The sequence below is a fragment of the Numenius arquata genome, chromosome 1, assembly GCF_964106895.1.
Source record: "Numenius arquata chromosome 1, bNumArq3.hap1.1, whole genome shotgun sequence".
Taxonomy (NCBI): domain Eukaryota; kingdom Metazoa; phylum Chordata; class Aves; order Charadriiformes; family Scolopacidae; genus Numenius; species Numenius arquata.
The window spans coordinates 139,898,388-139,920,160 of NC_133576.1; the positions used below are offsets into that span (position 1 = coordinate 139,898,388).

At 47.4% G+C, this 21,773-nt stretch overlaps 1 protein-coding gene across 3 annotated transcripts in view; it reads right to left on the minus strand.

Annotated features, from left to right (window-relative positions):
* Positions 1–21,773, minus strand: part of FAM168A (family with sequence similarity 168 member A) — a 261,845-nt gene that overhangs the window by 119,489 nt on the left and 120,583 nt on the right. For 2 of the 3 annotated variants that reach the window (XM_074152155.1, XM_074152163.1), the window contains exon 3: positions 16,418–16,505. In XM_074152155.1, coding sequence (XP_074008256.1) covers positions 16,418–16,487 — 70 coding nt within the window. In that variant the 5' untranslated portion in view covers positions 16,488–16,505. Of the gene's footprint in view, positions 1–16,417; positions 16,506–21,773 lie in introns of those variants that run through there. The other variant, XM_074152148.1, reaches the window with a different exon arrangement.

Below are 21,773 nucleotides of genomic sequence, written 5' to 3' on the forward strand. Positions count from 1 at the left end.
GATCGCGTTTCCCTCCGCACAGACCTCTGCCCTGTATCGCATTGACTGCGCGCGGTGTAAAAAATAATTGTGCACCGGGAGAGGAGAAAAATTCAATATTTAATCTACAAGCATGTTTCCAGAAGTCAAGCCACAAAATTTTAATTTATTACCTTTCAGGCAGCAAAAATATAACAAGTATCTAACCACTTACTCGCCGTGCCAGGCGAAAAAAAAAAAAAACCAAAAAAAAAAACCAAAAAAAAAAACCAGGGGGGACGGAGGCAGCAAATAATAAGGGTTTTGACGGATGGCGAGGCAGTATTGGAGCTTATTTTCAATCATTTAATTGAAGCACCTGGGGATTTAAGAGGTACTGAACGTGTGGTGTGCAAGTATGCGCAGAGAAAAACAAGCAAGGATACGAATTTGAACTGCAAATGGCAGACAAAAATATGCAGAAAAAGCCATTTTTTTCCGACTCGGTGAGATTTGAACTTACAGCTGAAAGGTTCCGGGATGGCGGGGCCGGGGGGGGGGTTTCAACGCGAGGAGACATTTTCATTTTGCTTTATGAACAACCCCCATCATCTCCAATTCACACAAGGACAAGGTCACACTCCAGCTCCACGGTGCCCACGGCAGAGGCTCCCGAAGTGCTCTGCGGAGAATCACTGACCCATTTAGCCACTGCCGAAGGACTTTCTGGTCCTGGTTTCTGGATGCTGGTGCTCTCCACCCCCAGAAAGAAGCATTTTGAAATCTGATCTAATATATTTTCTACAAGTGCTACTATTGGAAGAGAGACACCATGACTTTGTGAAAGGGGGTGTGCAAGATTGGAAACAAGGGGAGGGAGGTCCCTAGAAGAACGTCTCAGTAGTTCAGTAGAAGGTGTTCATAGGAACATCACCCACAACTGCAGCCTCCTCAACTGGACATCCAGAGATAGTTACAGGGAGGGAGAAAATAATTATGGGGGTCTGGAAAGCAATGAGGCCAAAATAAGTTTAACATTGTACAGCCTGGAGAAGAGAAGGCTCCAGGGAGACCTTTGAGCCCCTTCCAGTCCCTCAAGGGGCTCCAGGAGAGATGGGGAGGGACTCTTGATGAGGGAGGGGAGCCATAGGAGGAGGGGGAAGGGTTTGACACTGAAAGAGGGGAGATTGAGATGAGATGTGGGGAAGAACTTCTTTGCTGTGAGGGTGGTGAGAGCCTGGCCCAGGTTGCCCAGAGAAGCTGTGGCTGCCCCATCCCTGGAAGGGTTCAAGGCCAGGTTGGATGGGGCTTTGAGCAACCTGGTCTGGTGGGAGGTGTCCTTGCCCAGGGCAGGGGGCTGGACTAGATGAGCTTCAAGGTCCCTTCCAACCCAAACCATTCTATGATTCTATGACTGGATGTATGGCAAATCAAGCTCTACTTGGCAATGAGACCTAAAGGGATGGAGAACCAAAGTACCACAGAGACGATATCAAGATGGCCAATACGATCGTTGACTGCACATACAGATGCTCCTTGGCATTCAGCTGAGAAGTAAAGTGAACATATAGGAAAAAGTATGGAAATAAAGGGAACATAGAGGAAAAGAGGTTTTAAATGGTGTAAAACTATACGACTATAGCTAAAACACAGACAAATAAGATGGCTTAGAAACAGAGTATAAAAGAACAAAGCCACCAAAGAAGAATTTCATTCCACGATATACAGAGGCCAAGAATGAAAACAAGGAAAAAAATACATTCACCAATTTAAATACTGAACGTACAAGCCAAAATAACTGGTCAGAATTTGTCTATAAGACAGAGCTTTTGTGGGGCTCATGCTTAAAAATAGAGCTTATTTCTGCCCCAAGGGAGTGAAGAATTTCAGATTATGTGCCGATACTCTACAGAAGTAACCGACACACAAGAAAATTCTCCTTTCACCTTTTCTTTTCTTTAAATGAAGGAGTGCTTTTCCCTTCAAAACATCTTTCTAAGGCCACCTCTTTTTTTTTTACACCTATGGGCTGTTTTTTTATCTTCTTTGCCTTATACGCGTTTTCTCCAGCCCTCTTCAGCCCCAATCATTTAATTTTTTTACTTCTTTTCCACTATGGGGGAAAAAACAAAATCGATACCGTAGCCAAGAAATGAGGCAGAGCATAAACCAGTTCCATGTAGTATCGGAGCATGTAGGATTAAAAGGCACACAATGGGGTCATTCAGGAGAACAAAACATGAGGTTTGTTTGCTTTTAAGATCTGAGACTCTTCTGTTTATTTACAACGCAGGAAAACTCAAAAGCGTGTAAAACCTTACACAAACAGTTACAAAACAAGGGGTGAAGGATGTTCCCCGAAGTTTCTGTGAAACTCCTTGGAAGGCTGACATCAATTCGACCGATCTCTAAACCAGCCGAGCCTACAAGCATCTGTAATGAGATGTTATGAATTCTTTTCTTCAATGGAGCTTTCACGGAACCATCACAGAAGCATAGAATGGTTTGGGCTGGAAGGGGACTTAAAAATAATCCAGTTCCAACTCCCCTGCCATGGGCAGGGACACCTCCCACCAGACCAGGTTGCTCAAAGCCCCATACAACCTGGCCTTGAACCCTTCCAGGGATGGGGCAGCCACAGCTTCTCTGGGCAACCTGGGCCAGGGTCTCACTACCTTCAGAGTGAAAAATTTCTACCTAATATATAATCTAAATGTCCCCTCTTCCAGTTTGAAGCCATTAACCCTCATTCTATCACTACATGCCCTTGTAAAAAGTCCCTCTTCCGCTTTCTTATAGGCCCCCTTCAGGTCCTGGAAGGGGCTCAAAGATCTCCCTGGAGCCTTCTCTTCTCCAGGCTGAACTCCCCCAACTCTCTCAGCCTGTCCTCACAGCAGAGGGGCTTCAGCCCTCCCAGCATCTCCATGGCCTCCTCTGGCCCCGCTCCAACACATCCATGTCCTTCTTATGTTGGGGGCTCCAGAGCTGGACACAGTACTGCAGGTGGGGTCTCACCAGAGCAGAGTACAGCGGGAGAATCCCCTCCCTTGCCCTGCTGGCCACACTTCTTTTGACACAGAATACGGTTGGCTTTGTGGCCTGCAAGCGCACGTTGCCAGCTCATGTTTACTATGCCTCCATTTCTAACATTGAAAAGAAGGAACTCTTTTGCCTTGAAACATGAGTGTAGACCACCAACACTTCTGTCTACCAAGACCCATTTTGCACAGCAACCTGCACCCAACCATAGAATCATAGAATGGTTAGAGTTGGAAGGGACCTTAAAGATCATGGAGTTCCAACCCCCCTGCCATGGGCAGGGACACCTCCACTAGAGCAGGTTGCTCAAAGCCCCATCCAGCCTGGCCTTGAGCCCCTCCAGGGATGGGGCAGCCACAACTTCCCTGGGCAACCTGGGCCAGGCTCTCACCACCCTCACAGGAAAGAATTTCCTCCTAATATCTCATCTAAATCTTCCCTCTTCCAATTTAAAACCATTACCCCTTGTCCTGTCACTACATCTCCTGACAAAGAGTCCCTCTCCGGCTCTCCTGGAGGCTCCCTTCAGATATTGGAAGGCTGCTATGAGGTCTCCCCGGAGCCTTCTCTTCTCCAGGCTGAACAACCCCAGCTCTCTCAGCCTGTCTTCACAGGGGAGGTGCTCCAGCCCTCTGATCAGCTTCGTGGCCCTCCGCTGGACCCCTTCCACCAGGTCCATGTCATTCCTGTGTTGAGGACTCCAAAGCTGGACACAGTATTCCAGGTGGGGTCTCACGAGCGCAGAGTAGAGGGGTAGAATCACCTCCCGCGACCTGCTGGCCACACTGCTCTTGATGCAGCCCAGGATGATGCATGGGTGAGTGCAGTTGGGTGACCTCCATGCCCATCATCCAACGGTGCTGCCGGTGGCAGGAGAACCACCCAAATACAGCCTGCAGCGATTGCACACCCTCATAAATAACCCTAACCTCACCCAAACCCCATCTGCTTCCTTCTCCCTCATTCCCCAAACAAGAAAACTTGTCCCTCATTTCCTCAGGGGTTTTACCGCTTTTTACGACTTCGAGGAAGCCCACGAATTAATTTCTTACGAAGACGGTGAATGAGCCACCGTCGATCAGCTCACCAGAGCGCTGAAACTCAACCAGCTTCCAACACCGAGACATTCAGCAAGTTGTTTGGAAGTATTCCTGTACGGAAATTATGCATTTAAACATAAAAAAACCCTAAGAGTCTACACAAGTCAGAGCTCATTCTTCTCCCAGTCAAGTATGATTTTCCCCTCTGCTCTCTACACACCAATTAATAAACATGAACCGCCAGAGGAAAAAAATATTCACTGTACCCACTTCATACATTTTTAATCATCCTGAAATCAATTCAACGCCCTGAACGCAGTTTAAAATTCCTGTTTTACAGAACCGGTAAGCAATGGACCACCTAATTAAATCCAGAAATGGCATCTCCCAATCAATGGAAGGGGTAGATTTGCATGCGGATCTTACAAGAGGAAGGGAAAATAAGGAGGAGAGCACCCCAACCCTGCCTGCTTCAGCATCAAAGCCATTTGCCTGGCGTTCCTCGGCGCTCCCCACCAACGTGCTGAGGAATGCCAAAAAGGAAGGGAAAAAAAAAGTCAAGTTTATCCCCTTCGCACACAGCAGCTCTGAAATAACTTGGTTTTCTTGGCCAACGAACTAATCTGTTATCAAAAGCCCAGCCTTTGCGGAGAATAATACAGCAAAATTTGAATTTTAAGTTAATAAGAAAGGCTGAAATCAAGCCTAGAATTATCTTTGTCCCACAAAAGAGTATGCAAAGGAGGATTAAAAGCCGACTGTAGAAATCCTATCGAAACATTCTTCTGCCTTCTACAAAATTGGAGGTTACCGGCTTTCAACACACCAATAAATTAGATGAACGGTCAAATGTAAATCAGGTCAGTCCTCACATGTGCAGTTGTGTCTGAGGTTCAACAACAAATAGAAATGACACAGATTAGGACAGAAACACACGTGAGAATCCCACACCTCCTGTCCTGCCAACAAAACCAACGGCCGGAGGGGAAATGATGGCGATTCCCTCTGTTAATCATTATGTCCAAACAAATGTTGTGGTTTCACCTTGGGGAAAAGAATGACAAAACTTGGAAGTTTGTAACTTGGGACCACAGCAAACAGCCCAGCTCAGGGATGAACCTCGTTCTTCTGATGCGTGTGGAGATCCTCTGGAGGGAACTCAAATCACATGTAGGAGAGCTTGATGTGCTTGAGGAAGTGCAGGAGCTTTGTGTCATAGAATCATAGAATCATAGAATGGATCTGGCTGGAAGGGATATTTAAAGACCATATAGTTCCAACCCCTCCCAGGGCCACCTGGGACACCTCCCACTAGACCAGGTTGCTCAAAGCCCCATCCAACCTGGCCTTGAACCCCTCCAGGGATGGGGCAGCCACAACTTCTCGGGGCAACCTGGGCCAGGGTCTCACCACCCTCACAGCAAAGAAGTTCTTCCCCACATCTCATCTCCATCTCCCCTCTTTCAGTTTAAAACCATTACCCCTCGCCCTATCACTCCACTCTCTGACAAAGAGTCATAGAATCATAGAATCATAGAATGGTTAGAGTTGGAAGGGGCCTTAAAGATCATGGAGTTCCAACCCCCCTGCCATGGGCAGGGACACCTCCACCAGACCAGGTTGCTCAAAGCCCCATCCAGCCTGGCCTTAAACACTTCCAGGGATGGGGCAGCCACAACTTCCCTGGGCAACCTCTTCCAGTGCCTCACCACCCTCACAGCAAAGAATTTCCTCCTAATATCTCATCTAAATCTCCCCTCTTCCAATTTAAAACCATTACCCCTTGTCCTGTCACTACAGCTCCTGACAAAGAGTCCCTCTCCGGCTCTCCTGGAGGCTCCCTTCAGATATTGGAAGGCTGCTATGAGGTCTCCCCGGAGCCTTCTCTTCTCCAGGCTGAACAACCCCAACTCCCAAGAGTGTCCAAAGAGGATGGAGCAGGGCTCGCTCACGTGTAAAAGTAGAGGTGTGGAGGGTCCTAAAGGAAACTGGTTGCCCAGAGAAGTGGGAGATGCCCCATTCCTGGCAACATTCAAGGCCAGGATGGACGGACGGGACTCTGAGCAACCTGATCTAGTTGAAGATGTCCCTGCTCATGGCAGGAAGTGGGACTAGATGGCCTTTAAAGGTCCCTTCCAACCCAAACTATTCTATGATTCCATGAATCCCATCCTCTGCAAGCAGCACTGGTCAACCTAGAGCCCAGAGTCATAGCTGTGAAGCTCACTCCATATTTGTTCTCCATCCCTCTATAGAGATTTCAACAGAATTAGTCTCTGATGCCTGTACAATTTTTCCTTCAGGCCCGTGCAGCCTCCCAGTGTGGGTCACAACTGCAAGAACCTCAGCTCGCACAAATCCTTCACCCATTGGTGTATCACTCTGCAAGATCTCCATGATTTCAGACGCACAAGAGAAATCTCAAACCGACGCCTTTCCACCAACATAAAATACCAGTAATTAGGATGTTGACTCGCATATTTGTTTACCAGCCACACCTCCTCTCTATCACAAAATCTTGTAACTCTAACCCCACGTGTGCATTACACCGTAAATTAAAATTACATTACTGTCATCTATATTTTTCTCAGCGCCCTCAAAAATCCCATGGAGAGATTGCCACTTGAAGAAGCAAGAAAGTCAACTAAATTGGAAAGCAAATGAACCCAGACCTCGCAGACGGTGTAAAAAAGGTTGACAAGCGACACAGGGAGACACCACGCTTTTCTACATACAAATGACAAAGCTCTGAGCCAGGACTTCTCCTTAAATCACCAGAAATAAGACTATTTATGCTTTAAAATGAAGAAGACACATTTTTTACTCGAGGAAGAACATACTGGATCTTGCGGCAAGACCACAGATGAATTGGAAATGTGATTCAGAGTCTTCTTTGCTTTAGACAACTCCTCTCCTTCCCCAAAATACTTCGGTGAATCTTGTGCAGGGTAAAACTTGCCGAGCAGCTACCCTGGGATATTTATTTCACATTCGTGTGCTGCAGAGGCTCCCTAACAGCGCCCCTGGGCAGTCTGGGTTAATCCACTTTGGAAAGGCAGCTAAACAGAACCCAGTCGCACAAAGACCTTTTATTAAAAGGCGTCAGGTTCCTCCTGGTGAAACGATCCCGGCTCTCTTGGACCCGCGCAGGTGTTTGCCAGCTGGGCCAGGCCAACAGGCTGCAGGAGAGAAGGAAAAATAGCTGGGATGGAGTGAAAAACTCCAGGGAACGAGCAAGGCAAGAAGGAGAAGCACCAGAAGAGCAGCAGAGAGGCCTCGTTTGGTCTCTTCTCCCAAGGAACAGGCGGTAGGACAAGACGAAACAGCCTCAAGTTGTGCCAGGGGAGGTTTAGGGTGGATATTAGGGAAAATTTTTACACTGAAAGGGTTGTCAAGCCTTGGAAGAGGCTGCCCAGGGCAGTGGTGGAGTCACCATCCCTGGAGGTATCTAAAAGCTGGGCAGACATGGTGCTGAGGGACATGGGTTAGTGGTGGTTTTATCAGTGTTGGGTTGATGGTTGGACTCAATGACCTTGAAGGTCCCTTCCAGCCTCGACCATTCTATGACTCTATGACTGATCATCTTTTCCAAAAAGCCAGGAAAGTGGGTGATGGAGGGCACTACCTTCCAGTCCTCTCTGAGATAAAAAAAAAGTGGAGAAGCAGCAGAAGATCCATGGCAAAAACCTGGATGCGTGATGAAAACAAATCATTAGCAAAAGAAAAAAAAAGGAATTAGGTAAAAGAAACCGGGTTCATCAGTAAAAGAGACAAGGGAATTCCCGCTTCAATGACATGGGAAGACAGGGGGACACCACCCGACTAACCGGGTTAGGAAAGAGCCCTGGGAGAAGTAGAGAAGAAGACCAGAGAAGCAGAGAAAACCAGAAGGAGGACATCCATCACGTTAACATACTAAACTGGGATTCCCAAGTCTTACGTGCAACGGAGATGGAAGAGCGGGGAGTTCCCAGCCTGTATCTGGCCAGATTTAAAGACGTTAGGCACTGCCTCCTACATGGATGAACTGTCCCACACAAGGTGATGCTGATCCTAAGACGTTTTGGGGGAAACCCCTCAAGTATTGGTAGGTTGGAGATGGAGGGTCCTGCAGTAGCACCCACTGAGGAGCATGTTTGGAGAAGAGAACTCCTTATAGACCTGTAGCAGTGGGGCTGCTCATGGCTAATGAACTATCAACAGCACAAGTGCATTAGATATCAAACCTCTGAAACGCACGTTTTTATTTATCAAAAACAGACAATTAGGCCATTTGAATGGTGCCACCCAACAAAAGCTTCTTGATGACAGCAGCTCACATTCATACTCCATGATCGACTGAAAGAAACAAAGATTTGCTTGTCTTCTCTACACTCTTTATGAGGGTGGGACCCTCTTTCTTGAGGACTCCTTGCCGTTGCTTTCTACCACACTGTCCTCGACTGCCACCAAGCTGCATAACCCTGACTCTTTCCTCAGCAAGACCAAAGAGGTGGGAAGACCGGTGACCTATGTGGCTTTGGACCAAGAGTCCTCACCAGTTCGAACGCCCATGATCCAATGGCCTTGAGGATAGTGGTGGACATGGGCTGAAGGAATTAGACGAGAGCTGAAAACCTCGTGTTTGAGAAATCACCGGCCCAGGTCCCCTTCAGTAGGCAAGGTGTCCATGTTTTACATGTGGTGGGAGTACCCAGCCTAGAAAGAGAGTTACCATCTTTCCTTGCCCCACATCTCTGAAGCCAGGTTTGCCTTTTCCTCCCTACCCGAGAGCCAGGCACATAACCTGGTCAAGCCAGAACCTCTTTAAAATGGATTTTACCGTTTTAGAAGACCTGCATTAAATAATTCAGACACAAATGCCAGGGATGGGACTCAAGACCAAACAAAGACCATTTCGCATTGATGTCTACAGGACATAGACCTGTTGGAATGGGTTCAGAGGAGGCCATGAAGATGATCAGAGGGCTGGAGCCCCTCTGCTGTGAGGACAGGCTGAGAGAGTTGGGGGGGTTCAGCCTGGAGAAGAGAAGGCTCCGGGGAGACCTTCAAGCACCTTCCAGTATCTAAAAGGGCGCTACAGGAGAGATGGGGAGGGACTCGATCAGGGAGGGGAGCCATAAGAGGAGGGGGAAAGGTTTGACACTGAAAGAGGAGAGATTGAGATGAGATGTGGGGAAGAACTTCTTTGCTGTGAGGGTGGTGAGAGCCTGGCCCAGGTTGCCCAGAGAAGCTGTGGCTGCCCCATCCCTGGAGGGGTTCAAGGCCACGTTGGACGGGGCTTTGAGCAACCTGGTCTGGTGGGAGGTGTCCCTGCCCATGGCAGGGGATTGGAACTGGATGGTCTTTAAGGTCCCTTCCAAACCAAACCACTCTATGATTCTATGATCTGAGTCAGCCATCAATAACCTCCCAGTATCAGAGAGAAACAAGCATTTCTAGGACACGTTCCAATGGCTCATAAAGTCAAACAGACCACATGGGAGATGCTCTTTTCTTGCCCCTCAACATTACAGCAGCTCAAGGGATCGCTCACAACCACCCTGCAGGTACCTAAAACTGGGCAAAATAATTCTGAGTCCGGCTGACCAGGAGAGACCCCAGGCAGGGTCGAACGGTGTGTGGATCAGATACAAAAGTATTGGCACTTCCACGGCAGGAATTTAGGATTAGTACAAAGAGTTTGAAATAAAAGTGTGAATTTTTGTCAGAGAGCAAGCGGAGGGTTGGATGAGGAAAAGGTGGAGGGGGTCAACCACCGGTAATCTGTGGCCAAAGAAGGAACAGGAGACAATATATCTATACAGTTTCAGATTTTTCTGAATGGGTAAAAAGTGAGAAACTAGAAAAACCGAACTTGTTTTAAAATTTCAAATAACCTATTGAATAAAAGCATTTTTCCTTTACCTTCAATAATTTTTTTTTTTTTGGGGGGGGGGGATCAGAAATATTGCTTCATGGCACATAGAGCCTGTTTGGTGAAGGCAAACCAAGAGCTTCCATCAACAAAAACATGAGCTGGAGAAGGTCTCTTCAGAGCATGGTAGCTCCTGAGCGGGTTTCTGCAGGAAACTGGGAAGCGTCGTGGACCAGAACGGTGTGACACAAACCCCTTGGAGATTTACTCACCGGCTTCACATCTTTGAGCCCTTGGATTTTATTATCATTAATTATTTAGCAATAAGGACGATGAATACCGAGTCAGTCTACCGAAGGTTCATGAATCACGGCATCTTATCAGCATATTAATCAGCTTCCGGTAGGGAAAACGATAATAGTGTGAGCTATAACAAACACGCTTACAGTTTCACGCTTGAAGTCAAACAAGCTACGGGAGAGACTGATTCTTCACCCCTGATTCCACACCAACGAGCTGATCCGTTTGCTGCAGGACCGGTGTCCTACTGTCCCGGTTTTTGAAGTAAAACCAAACCAATTTTCTGTTCTGTAACTTTACATCCCAGCCAGGCCTCCTCTAACTCTCTGAAATTAACGGCATATTGTGGAGAAAACTGCTCGTTCTCAGAATGATAAGCCCAATGTTTGTGCTCCGTGCCAAGGGATGGTGTGCAGGGAGGCCCTTGCTTATCCTTATTGCTGTAACAACCAAGGGCAGCCAATTTCGTTATTTGCCCCCTTAGAGGGTCGGAAACGGAAAAAACCTAGAGGGGTCACATCGGTGGGGAGGAGGGGACAGGAGAGGTGACCCAAACCTGACCAACTGGGGTATTCCATCCCATCTGCCCCATGCTCAGTATAAAAGCTGAGGGATCAAAGGGTCAGCCCCTTCCTGCGATGGCCGACGTCCAGAGAGGACTCTGTCTGTTCATCTGCCTTTGATCCCGATCCGTGTGTTCCTGACTCCAGAGCTGGAATCCAGTTCCCATCCGTCGCCGAGTCCAGTCTGGGACTCCCCCAGTGCCTGCCGGTGACGTGACTGTCATCCTGGGAGCTCGATACGGTTTTGTATATATTGTATCTATTTCATTATTTTCTTCTTTATTTTTATTTTAATATTAATTCTTCATTAAAGTAGTTTAGTTCATTCTAAGCTTCTGAATCTCCTTATCTCTTTCTCCTCCTCTCTCCTCTTTTTGTGGGGGGAGAAGGGGAGGGAAGGGCCATCTGTCGGTCCGGTTTTGGTAAATCAGGCCGAAACCACGACACCTACCAAAAGTGGATGCAAGAAAATGGGAAGAATAACATGCCAAAGGAAAACCAGGCAGTTCAGCAGCTCGCGTTTGAGACAAGTAAAGTGAATTCTACCAATAATTAAAAAAAAAAAAAAACAAAAAACCAAACCAAAAGTCCTTAAATACATTTAAAAGTTAGCCTCAATTAAAACGACAGCTTCCATGAGGAGCCAAGTTAATTACAGTCTGTTTTAATTCATAGAATCGTATCGTAGAATCGTCCAGGTTGGAAGAGACCCTTGGGATCATCGAGTCCAACCATCTACCCTACACTACAAAGTTCTCCCCTACACCATATCCCCCAACACCACATCTAAATGGCTCTTAAACACATCCAGGGATGGTGACTCAATTAAATAGTAAACAACACTCAAACACTGTTTGGTGCTGATGTTCTAGAATACATCGAATTAGGGAAGGAGTAGCCAGATGAGCACGAGAAACCGGGACTTGCTGGAGCCCAAACGCGGCGTTGGAAAGACGTAGCTCTGAATATTCTCTCCGTGTCGCCTTAACTCAGCTCCAACAACCAGCTCATCCCACAACGAGAACCCACTGCTAGCAGAAAAGCCACTTTTTGTTACTTCTTCTCCTCTTTCAGTCCTAAGACCCCAAAAATGAGAGGTACTAACGACATGAAAAACCACCTTTCCTTAATAAATCTATTGGTTCAAATATGGGGCATGTTTTGATAAACACTTCCCTTACAAATTGAACACTTCTTTGTTTCACTTAACTATTTTAAAACTTCCTTCTTTTTTTTTTTAACTTAACTCTAATTTCCCACAAAAATTCACCTAATTCAGACCACACTTTAAAAAATCATTTAGGAAATAACCATCCTTCACACTTCCTTTAAGGAAAATGGGGAGGAAGAACCCCAGGCACCAATACAGGTTAGGGATGCATCTTCTGGAAAGCACCACTGAGGAGAAGGATCTGGGAGTCCTGGTGGATAGCAAACTTTCCATGAGCCAGCAATGTGCCCTTGTTGCCAAGAGGGTCAATGGGATCCTGGGCTGCGTAGGGAAGAGTGTGGCCAGTAGGTGGAGGGAGGTCATTCTCCCTTCTCCCTCTCTGCTCTGCCCTGGTGAGGCCACAACTGGAATACTGCATCCAGTTCTGGGCTCCCCAGTTCAAGAGAGACAGGGAACTACTGGAGAGAGTCCAACGTAGGGCAACTAAGATGATTAAGGGATTTGAGCATCTCCCTGATGAGGAAAGGCTGAGAGAGCTGGGGCTCTTTAGCCTGGAGAAGAGAAGGCTGAGGGGAGACCTTATCAATGCTTAGAAGTATCTGAAGGGTGGGTTGAAGGAGGATGGAGCCGGACTCTTTTCAGTGGTTCCCAGCGATAGGACGAGGGTTAACGGGCACAAGTTGGAACATGGGAAGTTCCATTCAAATATGAGGCGAAACTTCTTTCCGGTGAGGGTGCCAGAGCCCTGGAACAGGCTGCCCAGGGAGGTGGTGGAGTCCCCTTCTCTGGAGATCTTCAAGCCCCGCCTGGATGCAGTCTTGAGTGATGTGCTCTGGGCAACCCTGCTTCAGCAGGGGAGTTGGACTGCATGATCTCTAGAGGTCCCTTCCAACTCTGACAATTCCGTGATTCCATGAAAATCAAAATGGAAAAATTAAGAATCTGAATAAACGTGTGGTTCATCAGGTACTTGAGATTGTGTGCCAAGGATTTCCCATTCTCTCTACCACAAAAGCAGCTAATTTGGTACAAAAATCGTTACTTCTCTTGAAATGGACCTCCCTCCCTTGCCTACCAGGCACGGAAAACAACAAAGAAGTGAGAATGAGAAGCAAATCAGATTAAACCGGATTATTTCAACCAAAAGCAATTTATTCTATACAAAGCATTCGCATTTAGCACTAAAAAGCCACAAGAGCACAGAACCCAGCCCTCCAGTACCCCGATAACCATCCTCATTTTCTTTCCACGTGTATCCCACAAGGGTTTTATTCCACGAGGTTAGAAAATGATGGTTTATGCATGATCTTTAAAGACAAAAATTTAAGTAACACCACGCACTGTACTAGATTTGGAGTCCAAAAGCCTGAACTCTAAAGCACAGGGAGAACGTAGCCTCGGGCCAACAACCTTTACCTCAACTTTATTACACTTCAGTGGGTTGTTTTATTTCTCTTTCTTGCCTGATATAAAGGTTGGCATTAATTTTTTTCAGTGTCCTCCAAGGCTCCAAAAAGATGAGATTAAAAAAACCCCAAAAAAATCACATCCTATAGTGCATAAATTCTATATTGTTTCCCAAATTAGATCTCAAATCACAATTTTGGGACTGATGTCGTACACTCTTGCCTCACGAAGTGATGGTGGGAACGGTTTGCTGACGTGCTCCTCCAAATTAGGGGCTCCAAGCAAACCCTTCCCTTCAGCTCCCGACCAGGGCTGAGACACTCGTTAAGCCACAAAGCTGTAACGAGCTCCTGGGGCCATGGAAGGGGTTTGCACACGCGATGGCAATCAACCTCCCTCCAGACCTACCATGTCATACAAAATCACAGAATCACAGAATCACAGAATGATACGGGGTTGGAAGGGACCTCTGGAGATCATCCAGTCCAACCCCCTCCCAAAGAGGTCCACCCAGAGCAGGTTGCACAGGAACGTGTCCAGGTGAATTTGGAATGTCTCCAGAGAAGGAGACTCCACCACCTCTCTGGGCAGCCTCTTCCAGGGCTCTGCCACCCTCACAGGAAAGAAGTTCCTCCTCAGGTTTAGGTGGAACTTCTTTTATTCAAGTTTGTGCCTGTTACCTCTTGTCCTGTCCCTGGGCACCACTGGAAAAAGACTGGCCCCTTCCTCCTGACACCCACCCTTTAAGTATTTATAGGTGTTGATCAGATCCTCCCTCAGTCTTCTCTTCTCCAGACTAAAAAGACCCAAGTCCCTTAGCCTCTCCTCGTTAAGAGAGATGCTCCAGGCCCCTCATCATCTTCCTTTAGGTAGCCCTCTGCTGTACCCTCTCCAGCAGTTCCCTGTCCTTCTTGAACTGGGGAGCCCAGAACTGGACCCAGTGCTCCAGATGGGGCCTCCCCAGGGCAGAGCAGAGGGGGAGGATGACCTCCCTCCACCTGCTGGTCACACTCTTCCTGATGCCCCCCAGGATGCCATTGGCCTTCTTAGCCACAAGGGCACATTGCTGGCTCATGGTCATCCTCTTTATATATATTTTTTTCCAGTCTGATCTGCCTCCAACTTTTTTCTCCAAGGTTACCCTGCACATCTGCCACCGATTTCTCTTCATCTACCACAAACTCGAGAAGACAAATGCCCGGAGTCCGATGGTTTGGGGTGAAACCAGTCTCCTGGGGGCCACCTCGCCATGGCACAAGCTGGCCAAGGCAGACAACAGCTTTATATATTTAAATGCATGGTATAATCTTCATGGCGATTAACCAGCAGGTTATTTTAGAAGATAACACCCTATTCATGTTGCCATTTGACTTATTCCGAATGCAGTCATGTGGAGTTCATTCATCTAAACCAGAAATCACCCTCTAAAATTCTCCTTCCAGAAAGGTCAAGGTACAAACTCCGTCCAATCTGCGCTTCGATATTTAAATAAAATTGTCTTATCGAGTGCCAGGAAGCAGCTTCTAAAATATTCGGGATTGTATGAAAGCAGATACAGAAAACCTACATCGCATGGATATTAAGGTGGAGCTTTCAACACATGCCAGGAAAAAAAAAAAAAGAAAAAAAAAAAGTAAAGTGGGCGAGAAGTAGCCTCTTGTCCAAACCATCTTTGGGCTGGAAAGCACAAAATTACTGTTATTTCTAGTCTAGGAAAAATAACTGTGCACTTACGAGCTCATTCTATCACCCAAGCACTGCTGGAGTCTGCAGCCCTCTTACAATGGGGATATTTTTGAAGAGACTATTATTCACAGAGGTTTTTTTCTTTTTTTTTCCGAGCCTCTAGTGCTTTGACTGGGAGACCAAAGTTCCCCCGAGCTACGGTATCTCCGACAAAGCAGCGTGCATAAATTTAACAGGGAAAAAGAAAAGGGAAAAAAAAAAGGGTGAATAAAAAATGGGGCAAAACGCCTTTGAGGAACTCTCAGACGGGTCTCCTCCCAGCGCCGCAGCCAGCCCTGACTGATCCACCAGCCGAAAGAGCGACCAAAGTCGACGAGAGAATATTTTGTAAATGAAGTAGCCGCGAGCGTTTGATGTTGGGTTCCGTTTGCCGGTGACCACTCTCCTCTACAGAAGCCCATTCCCGAGGAATTTCACACATTGGGTAAAAGTCAACGGCCGCAACTGGGGATGCAAATAGAAAGAAGGAAGCCTTGACACAATATGACACTTAATGGTTAATTACATTCAATGAAATGTCTTCCCAGGCTGATTTTCGAAGGTGCTTATACGGGCTCGGAAGAACAACTGCTGGCAAACGGAATCCACGGGGAAATCCACCGATACGCCTCAGCTGAGATTTTCTTTTTCCAAAGCACGATTTCTCTCGGAGCTAAATTCTTTCCACACCAGCAGACTTTACTTTCCCACTAGTTACATCATTATGGTAAACGTATTTCAATGCCTTTTTTCCAGCATTAAAAATGACATTTTATAGACAACTCCCTTCTAAAGATGGACTTCAAACAGACACCAGACTTGCTGTTCAACATACAATTAACTCAACCAAAGCCTAACTTGAAAACACAAAAAAACAGTCAATAATGTAGTTTAAAAACCTAAAACAATAACTGTCTCCAAACAACGGGCTCTCACCTGTGGATCTGCTTTTCTACGGCACGATCATTCCAGCACATGCACCCGAGTGACTCGGTTTGGCTCCAGAGGGAAGCCCTCCAGGTCCCACCTCGCTCCCCCAGCAGCTTCTTGGGTGTTTTGTTTGTCTAAAGAAACCCCTTTTTGATCTTTTGGGATCGTTAGGATCTAAACTTTAGGATTTACATCCTAAATCCTACATTAGGATTTCCAGGGCATCCTCTTCTTATGAATTCAGGTCCGTTTCTCCTCACTAACCTCACCGCGTTGGCTTCGCTGCAGAGTTTTTCCTGCAGGTCACATTTCCCACCTGGCTCCACTCTCTCTCCCTTCGTTAAGGGATTAACCACCCACTAACGATCATCCGCTCTCACCACCGCGTACGGACATTCACGGAAGAGCCGCTGAACACAGATCCTACCTGTATAGGCCATGTTCTTCGGGTTTCCGTAGGGAGCCCCAGGTTGGACGGGGCTGTAAACGGGGTTCATGGTGGAAGACCGGGAACTCTGAGGACAAAAGAAAAGCAGAGTTGAGAGGAACGCCTTACGTGAGCTCCAAGAGTCATCTTCTGTGCAAAGGGTCTTCTGCTATGTGAGAGCTTTTACCGTGTTAGAATTCAAGAAGGAGAGCTGTGAAGGAAAGGGTTTACAACCAGACGTTACGAACAGATAACGTATTTAATAATTCAAGTTTTGGATCTCTCAGTTAATTCCCCAAACTTCCCCAGCGCTGCATATTCTGCCTACAAATGTAGCCGGAGAAGATTGATCTTCCACATCCCTGCCTTCGGAGGGGGGTCAGGACTCATGACCCCACTTCTCGCTTGGCGATGAACAAAGAGGAGAAGCCACGAATTCAGGCAAGGAATTGTCCCCCTTGGAGGAGCTAATAGTTCTTGGGTGACAAAATCAACCACAACGAAGACCTGACCTTTCTGAAATTAGCAGATAAAAAGACCATTTGCTGCCGGCGAGATGGAAAGCGGCAAATATTTGTGAGCTTTTCAGCGTTGGCTGATTACAATAAGCCGGAGCCCAAGGCTTGGGTGCTGTGCTCAGGGCACCCAGGGCCACCCACCGCATTCCACCGCCGTCCCAGACTGGGAGATGCTGTCACAGACATGAACGAGAGCAATGAGGTTTTAACAGCCCTTCTGTTTCTCTCTCTAATAAAGATGATGAAGCAGCGCCGGGGTAGCTTCTCCCGAGTTTTATTTAGAGGAAAGCAAGTAACTTGGGAATTTGTGTCTACTAACTGTCAGTTAAGCAACTGGCTCAGTTAATTATCTTAATGAAGCACATTCTCAGTTCTGATTAATGGGAAAATCCGTCATTAAGCTTTATTAGGCGACGCATTTGTCTCCACAGCTATCTAGCGACAATTTCACACGAAAACTTCAACGATCTTCCTTCAAAATGTGGGCTTTTCTTTCCAAATGCATTATTTTACAGTTCATAAATAAAACCGTTCTTTCCAAACAAGTCTCTCATGATGGATGCACAATTTGTTAGATCATTAACTCCTTCCGCTTTACCTCAGGATAGTAAACAAGTCAAATGTTAAATGTTAGCACCAATTGACTTGACAACAATTACTGCTTAATTAATTAGCCTTCCCTCCACCCCCAACTTAGCACAGAAGGAGCAATTCTCAAAGCAAAGGAAATCACGGTTATAAAGTGAGCTGGAAGAGAAAGCTACACGGAGACACGTATTTACGTCGGCGGCTTCAGTAACGTGTGATGGAGCTCTGAAGACCAACAAGAAAATCAATGCAAAACCTAGAATAATAGAATTGTAGGATGGTTTGGCTTGGAAGGGACTTTAAAGACCATCCAGTTCCAACCCCGGATACCTCCCACCAGAGCAGGTTGCTCAAAGTCCCATTCAACCTGGTCTTGAACCCCTCCAGGGATGGGGCAGCCACAGCTTCTCTGGGCAACCTGGGCCAGGCTCTCACCACCCTCACAGCAAAGAAGTTCTTCCGAAAATGAGACACGTCCATGAGACATCACGGTTGGGGATTTACGTCCTAGCATCAGGGGTTTATGGCCGTTTGGTCCCCATGGCCCTGGGCAGTGCTCTGAGCCCCGGGGAGCCAGGTCTAGAGCAAGCGGGTGTTTGCTGGACTATCTTCATAGAATCATAGAATCATAGAATGGTTAGAGTTGGAAGGGACCTTAAAGATCATGGAGTTCCAACTCCCCTGCCATGGGCAGGGACACCTCCACTAGACCAGGTTACTCAAAGCCCCATCCAGCCTGGCCTTAAACACTTCCAGGGAAGCGTTCTGGAGCGTCATCTGGAGCGAGGTCTTGTTCATAGGAGAAAACCCGATCTCATCCAGCTCTGAGATGGTGAACACTGAATTCTCTAAGTGTCCATCAAAAAGCCTGGCTTTTGCGCTGTCACAGACTGTGTGTCCATGTACACAAAATGACTCCTCCCTACCACTACTTTAAACACACCCAACTTCTTCATATGAAGATGCTACTCAAAAAACATCCATATTTGCAACAATTATTTACTTCAGTGAAAAAATAATCTTGAATTAAGCCCAACCACCACATCTCTATCGCACGTTATTTCTCCAAACAACTCATCGTAGACACGGCACCAAAGTGAAACGCTTCTGCCTGTCCAAAGAGTGAAGGACATGTTTCACCTGACTTTTTCGGTAAGCTGAAGGCATCTAAAAGGAGATGGTTTGACAGTAACAGGGTGGGGGAATGCGCTGCCCAGAAGTGCCACCGCAACACAATGCATGAGGAGCATCTACTGCTGCTCTAAACACAAGCTCAGAAGCCATAACGTCCTCCTTTTCACCCAAATACATCCATCACTGATGGTTTGGGGTTTTTTGCAATTCAATTCCATCATCACCCTGCAATGCAGATTCCACATAATAGTGGGAACAAGGCAAGAAAGTGTTTCAAACTTTTAATGGTTGTAAAATATTCTGACAAGGAAAAGCACTATAAAGATCCAAAGATCCAAAGATACATCTACATTAATCAACACTTTGGTGCAATCAGAGATGATCTGGCATCAAAGTATTTTGTGCTGAGGCTCCTTCAGCACAGGAGAGACATGGACCTGTTGGAGCGGGGCCAGAGAAGGCCACGGAGATGCTGGGAGGGCTGGAGCCCCTCTGCTGTGAGGACAGGCTGAGAGAGTTGGGGGGGTTCAGCCTGGAGAAGAGAAGGCTCCGGGGAGACCTTGGAGCCCCTTCCAGTCCCTAAAGCGGGGGGCTCCAGGAAAGCTGGGGAGGGACTCTTGATGAGGGAGGGGAGCCACAGGAGGAGGAGGAAGGGTTTGACCCTGAAAGAGGGGAGATTGAGATGAGATGTGGGGAAGAACTTTGCTGTGAGGGTGGTGAGAGCCTGGCCCAGGTTGCCCAGAGAAGCTGTGGCTGCCCCATCCCTGGAGGGGTTCAAGGCCAGGTTGGACGGGGCTTTGAGCAACCTGCTCTGGTGGGAGGTGTCCCTGCCCATGGCAGGGGGGTTGGAACTGGATGGTCTTTAAAGGTCCCTTCCAACTCTAACCATTCTATGATTCTATGAATCCTCCACCCAGGACCACACAGTGACAGTGGGACCTGACACCCTTGGCAGCAAAATCAAATTAAATGGTCCTAAATTTCCTGGGGCTCAGCAGTCCCAAATCCCCCCCTCCAGAGCTGCTCGTGTCTGGGTCAGGACACCTTCCCTCTGCGACCGTGTCCCCCTCTTGCTCCTGATTTGCCTTCCCTGTCCCACTGTAAGCTCCCAGGCAAGGATGGAGTCACGGCTGCATTTATAAAACACCTTGCTCAATGCACTCACCATCTCATTTGCTCCTTTCTGGGTGTAAAAAGTAGAAATAAATCATAATTTGGTGAAAATTGCTGCATATGCCTGGCTTGCGTTAGGCGTTGGACCGAACGGTAGAAAGAAACTTCTCTTTTTGAGAAGGATGAAAGAAAATGCTTTATCGCCGAGATAAAAAGATTGTAATCAGGGTAGGGGGTTTGAGGGTATTGTGAGGAAGAGGCTTGTGCTTCCTCCCTGCTTGGTATGCGGGGTGCTATTTCCAGCCGGCATGAAAGAGTCCCTGCGAACGGCATTTCAGATGGCTGGTTTTCTTTCTTTTCAGCATCTAGCGTTACAGCACATTCAGATGAGCTTCCGATACATCCCGCAAGACAATACCATTCAAAAAAAAAAAATACATTTTAAATTCATTACAGGCACCGCATTGTGGCGTTCGGAAAGCTACACGGAAACAAACGGGAATAAAACAGGATTAGCAAAATTAAACCTCCTCCGCCGCAATAATATGCAGCACTTGCTCCTGGCCGTGAATACCCAACAAAAAGCCTAAAAGAAATGAATTATAAACAGACAAACAGAAATATTGCTCTGCTGCACGGAGCTTCCTAATCCCTCCGACAGCGATGCTCGGTTGCTTGGAAGCTGCTGAGACTCCAGCGAGGAGCTGGAGGAGTGACTCCAGCAGGAACGCCATGGGAATAAGCCGAGAGCGAACAGTCTTGGGAAACCTTCTGCCTGTAACCTGGTTACATTTCCACCTATTTTATCTTTCCTGTGAAAGTATGTGGCATGTTTCCATCACGCTAGGAAATCACTTCAGATGAAGGGTAAACAGAAATACAAGAGACGTCGGTCTACGGGTGGCCACCACGCCATCAGGAGACCACCGCGCCTTCAGGAGGCCACCGCACCGGTCAAATCGAGTTTGCACGGGGGATTTCCAAGCAGCGCGAGAAGGGAAATGGAAATGCTTGTGCCCTGAATGATGAGCCTGAACTTGCCGTGCCGTGAAGTGGCTGCAGAGCTACGCTCGGGTGCTCTCGTCTCGCTGAACCAGAGCTGGGCATCGCGCTCTGCATCGCACTCTCCTGCTGCTGCCAAGGGAGAGGATTCTCCCCCATCCCCGGAACATCGCTTACTTCATAGAGTCATAGAATCATAGAACAGTTCGGGTTGGAAGGGACCTTAATGATCACCTAGTTCCAACCCCCCTGCCCTGGGCAGGGACACCTCCCACTAGACCAGGTTGCTCCAAGCCCTGTCCAACCTGACCTTGAACCCCTCCAGGGATGGGGCAGCTTCTCTGGGCAACCTGGGCCAGGGTCTCACCTCCCTCACAAGAAACAAGTACTTTACAAGGTGAAATATTTCATAATCTTAGAATCATAGAAGGGTTTCTTTGGAAGGGACCTTAAAGGTCATCCAGTTCAACACCCCTGCCATGGGCAGGGACACCTCTCACTAGACCAGGTTGCCCAAAGCCCCGTCCAACTTGGCTCTTCCCACAGGAGCACTCAAAGCACCCAGAAACCAGCAGAGCTATCACCACCACCTTCAACGTACTAAAGATGTAAAACAACGGGAACATCTTACCCTGTTTTTTATCATTAGTTTACTTTGTGCCTTTGAAAGCACCATGACCAGCTTCACTGCTTCCCAAAGTCCTTCAGTCCTTCAGTCTACAAATACTGGTGAGCATATCACAGAATCACAGAATCACATGGGGCTGGCAGGGACCTCTGGAGATCATCCAGTCCAACCCCCTGCCAGAGCAGGTCCACCCAGAGCAGGTTGCACAGGAACGTGTCCAGGTGGGGTTTGAATGTCTCCAGAGAAGGAGACTCCTCCACCTCTCTGGGCAGCCTCTTCCAGTGCTCTGCCACCCTCAAAGTGAAGAAGTTCCTCCTCATGTTTAGGTGGCACTTCTTATGTTCAACTTTGTGCCCATTTCCTCTTGCCCAGT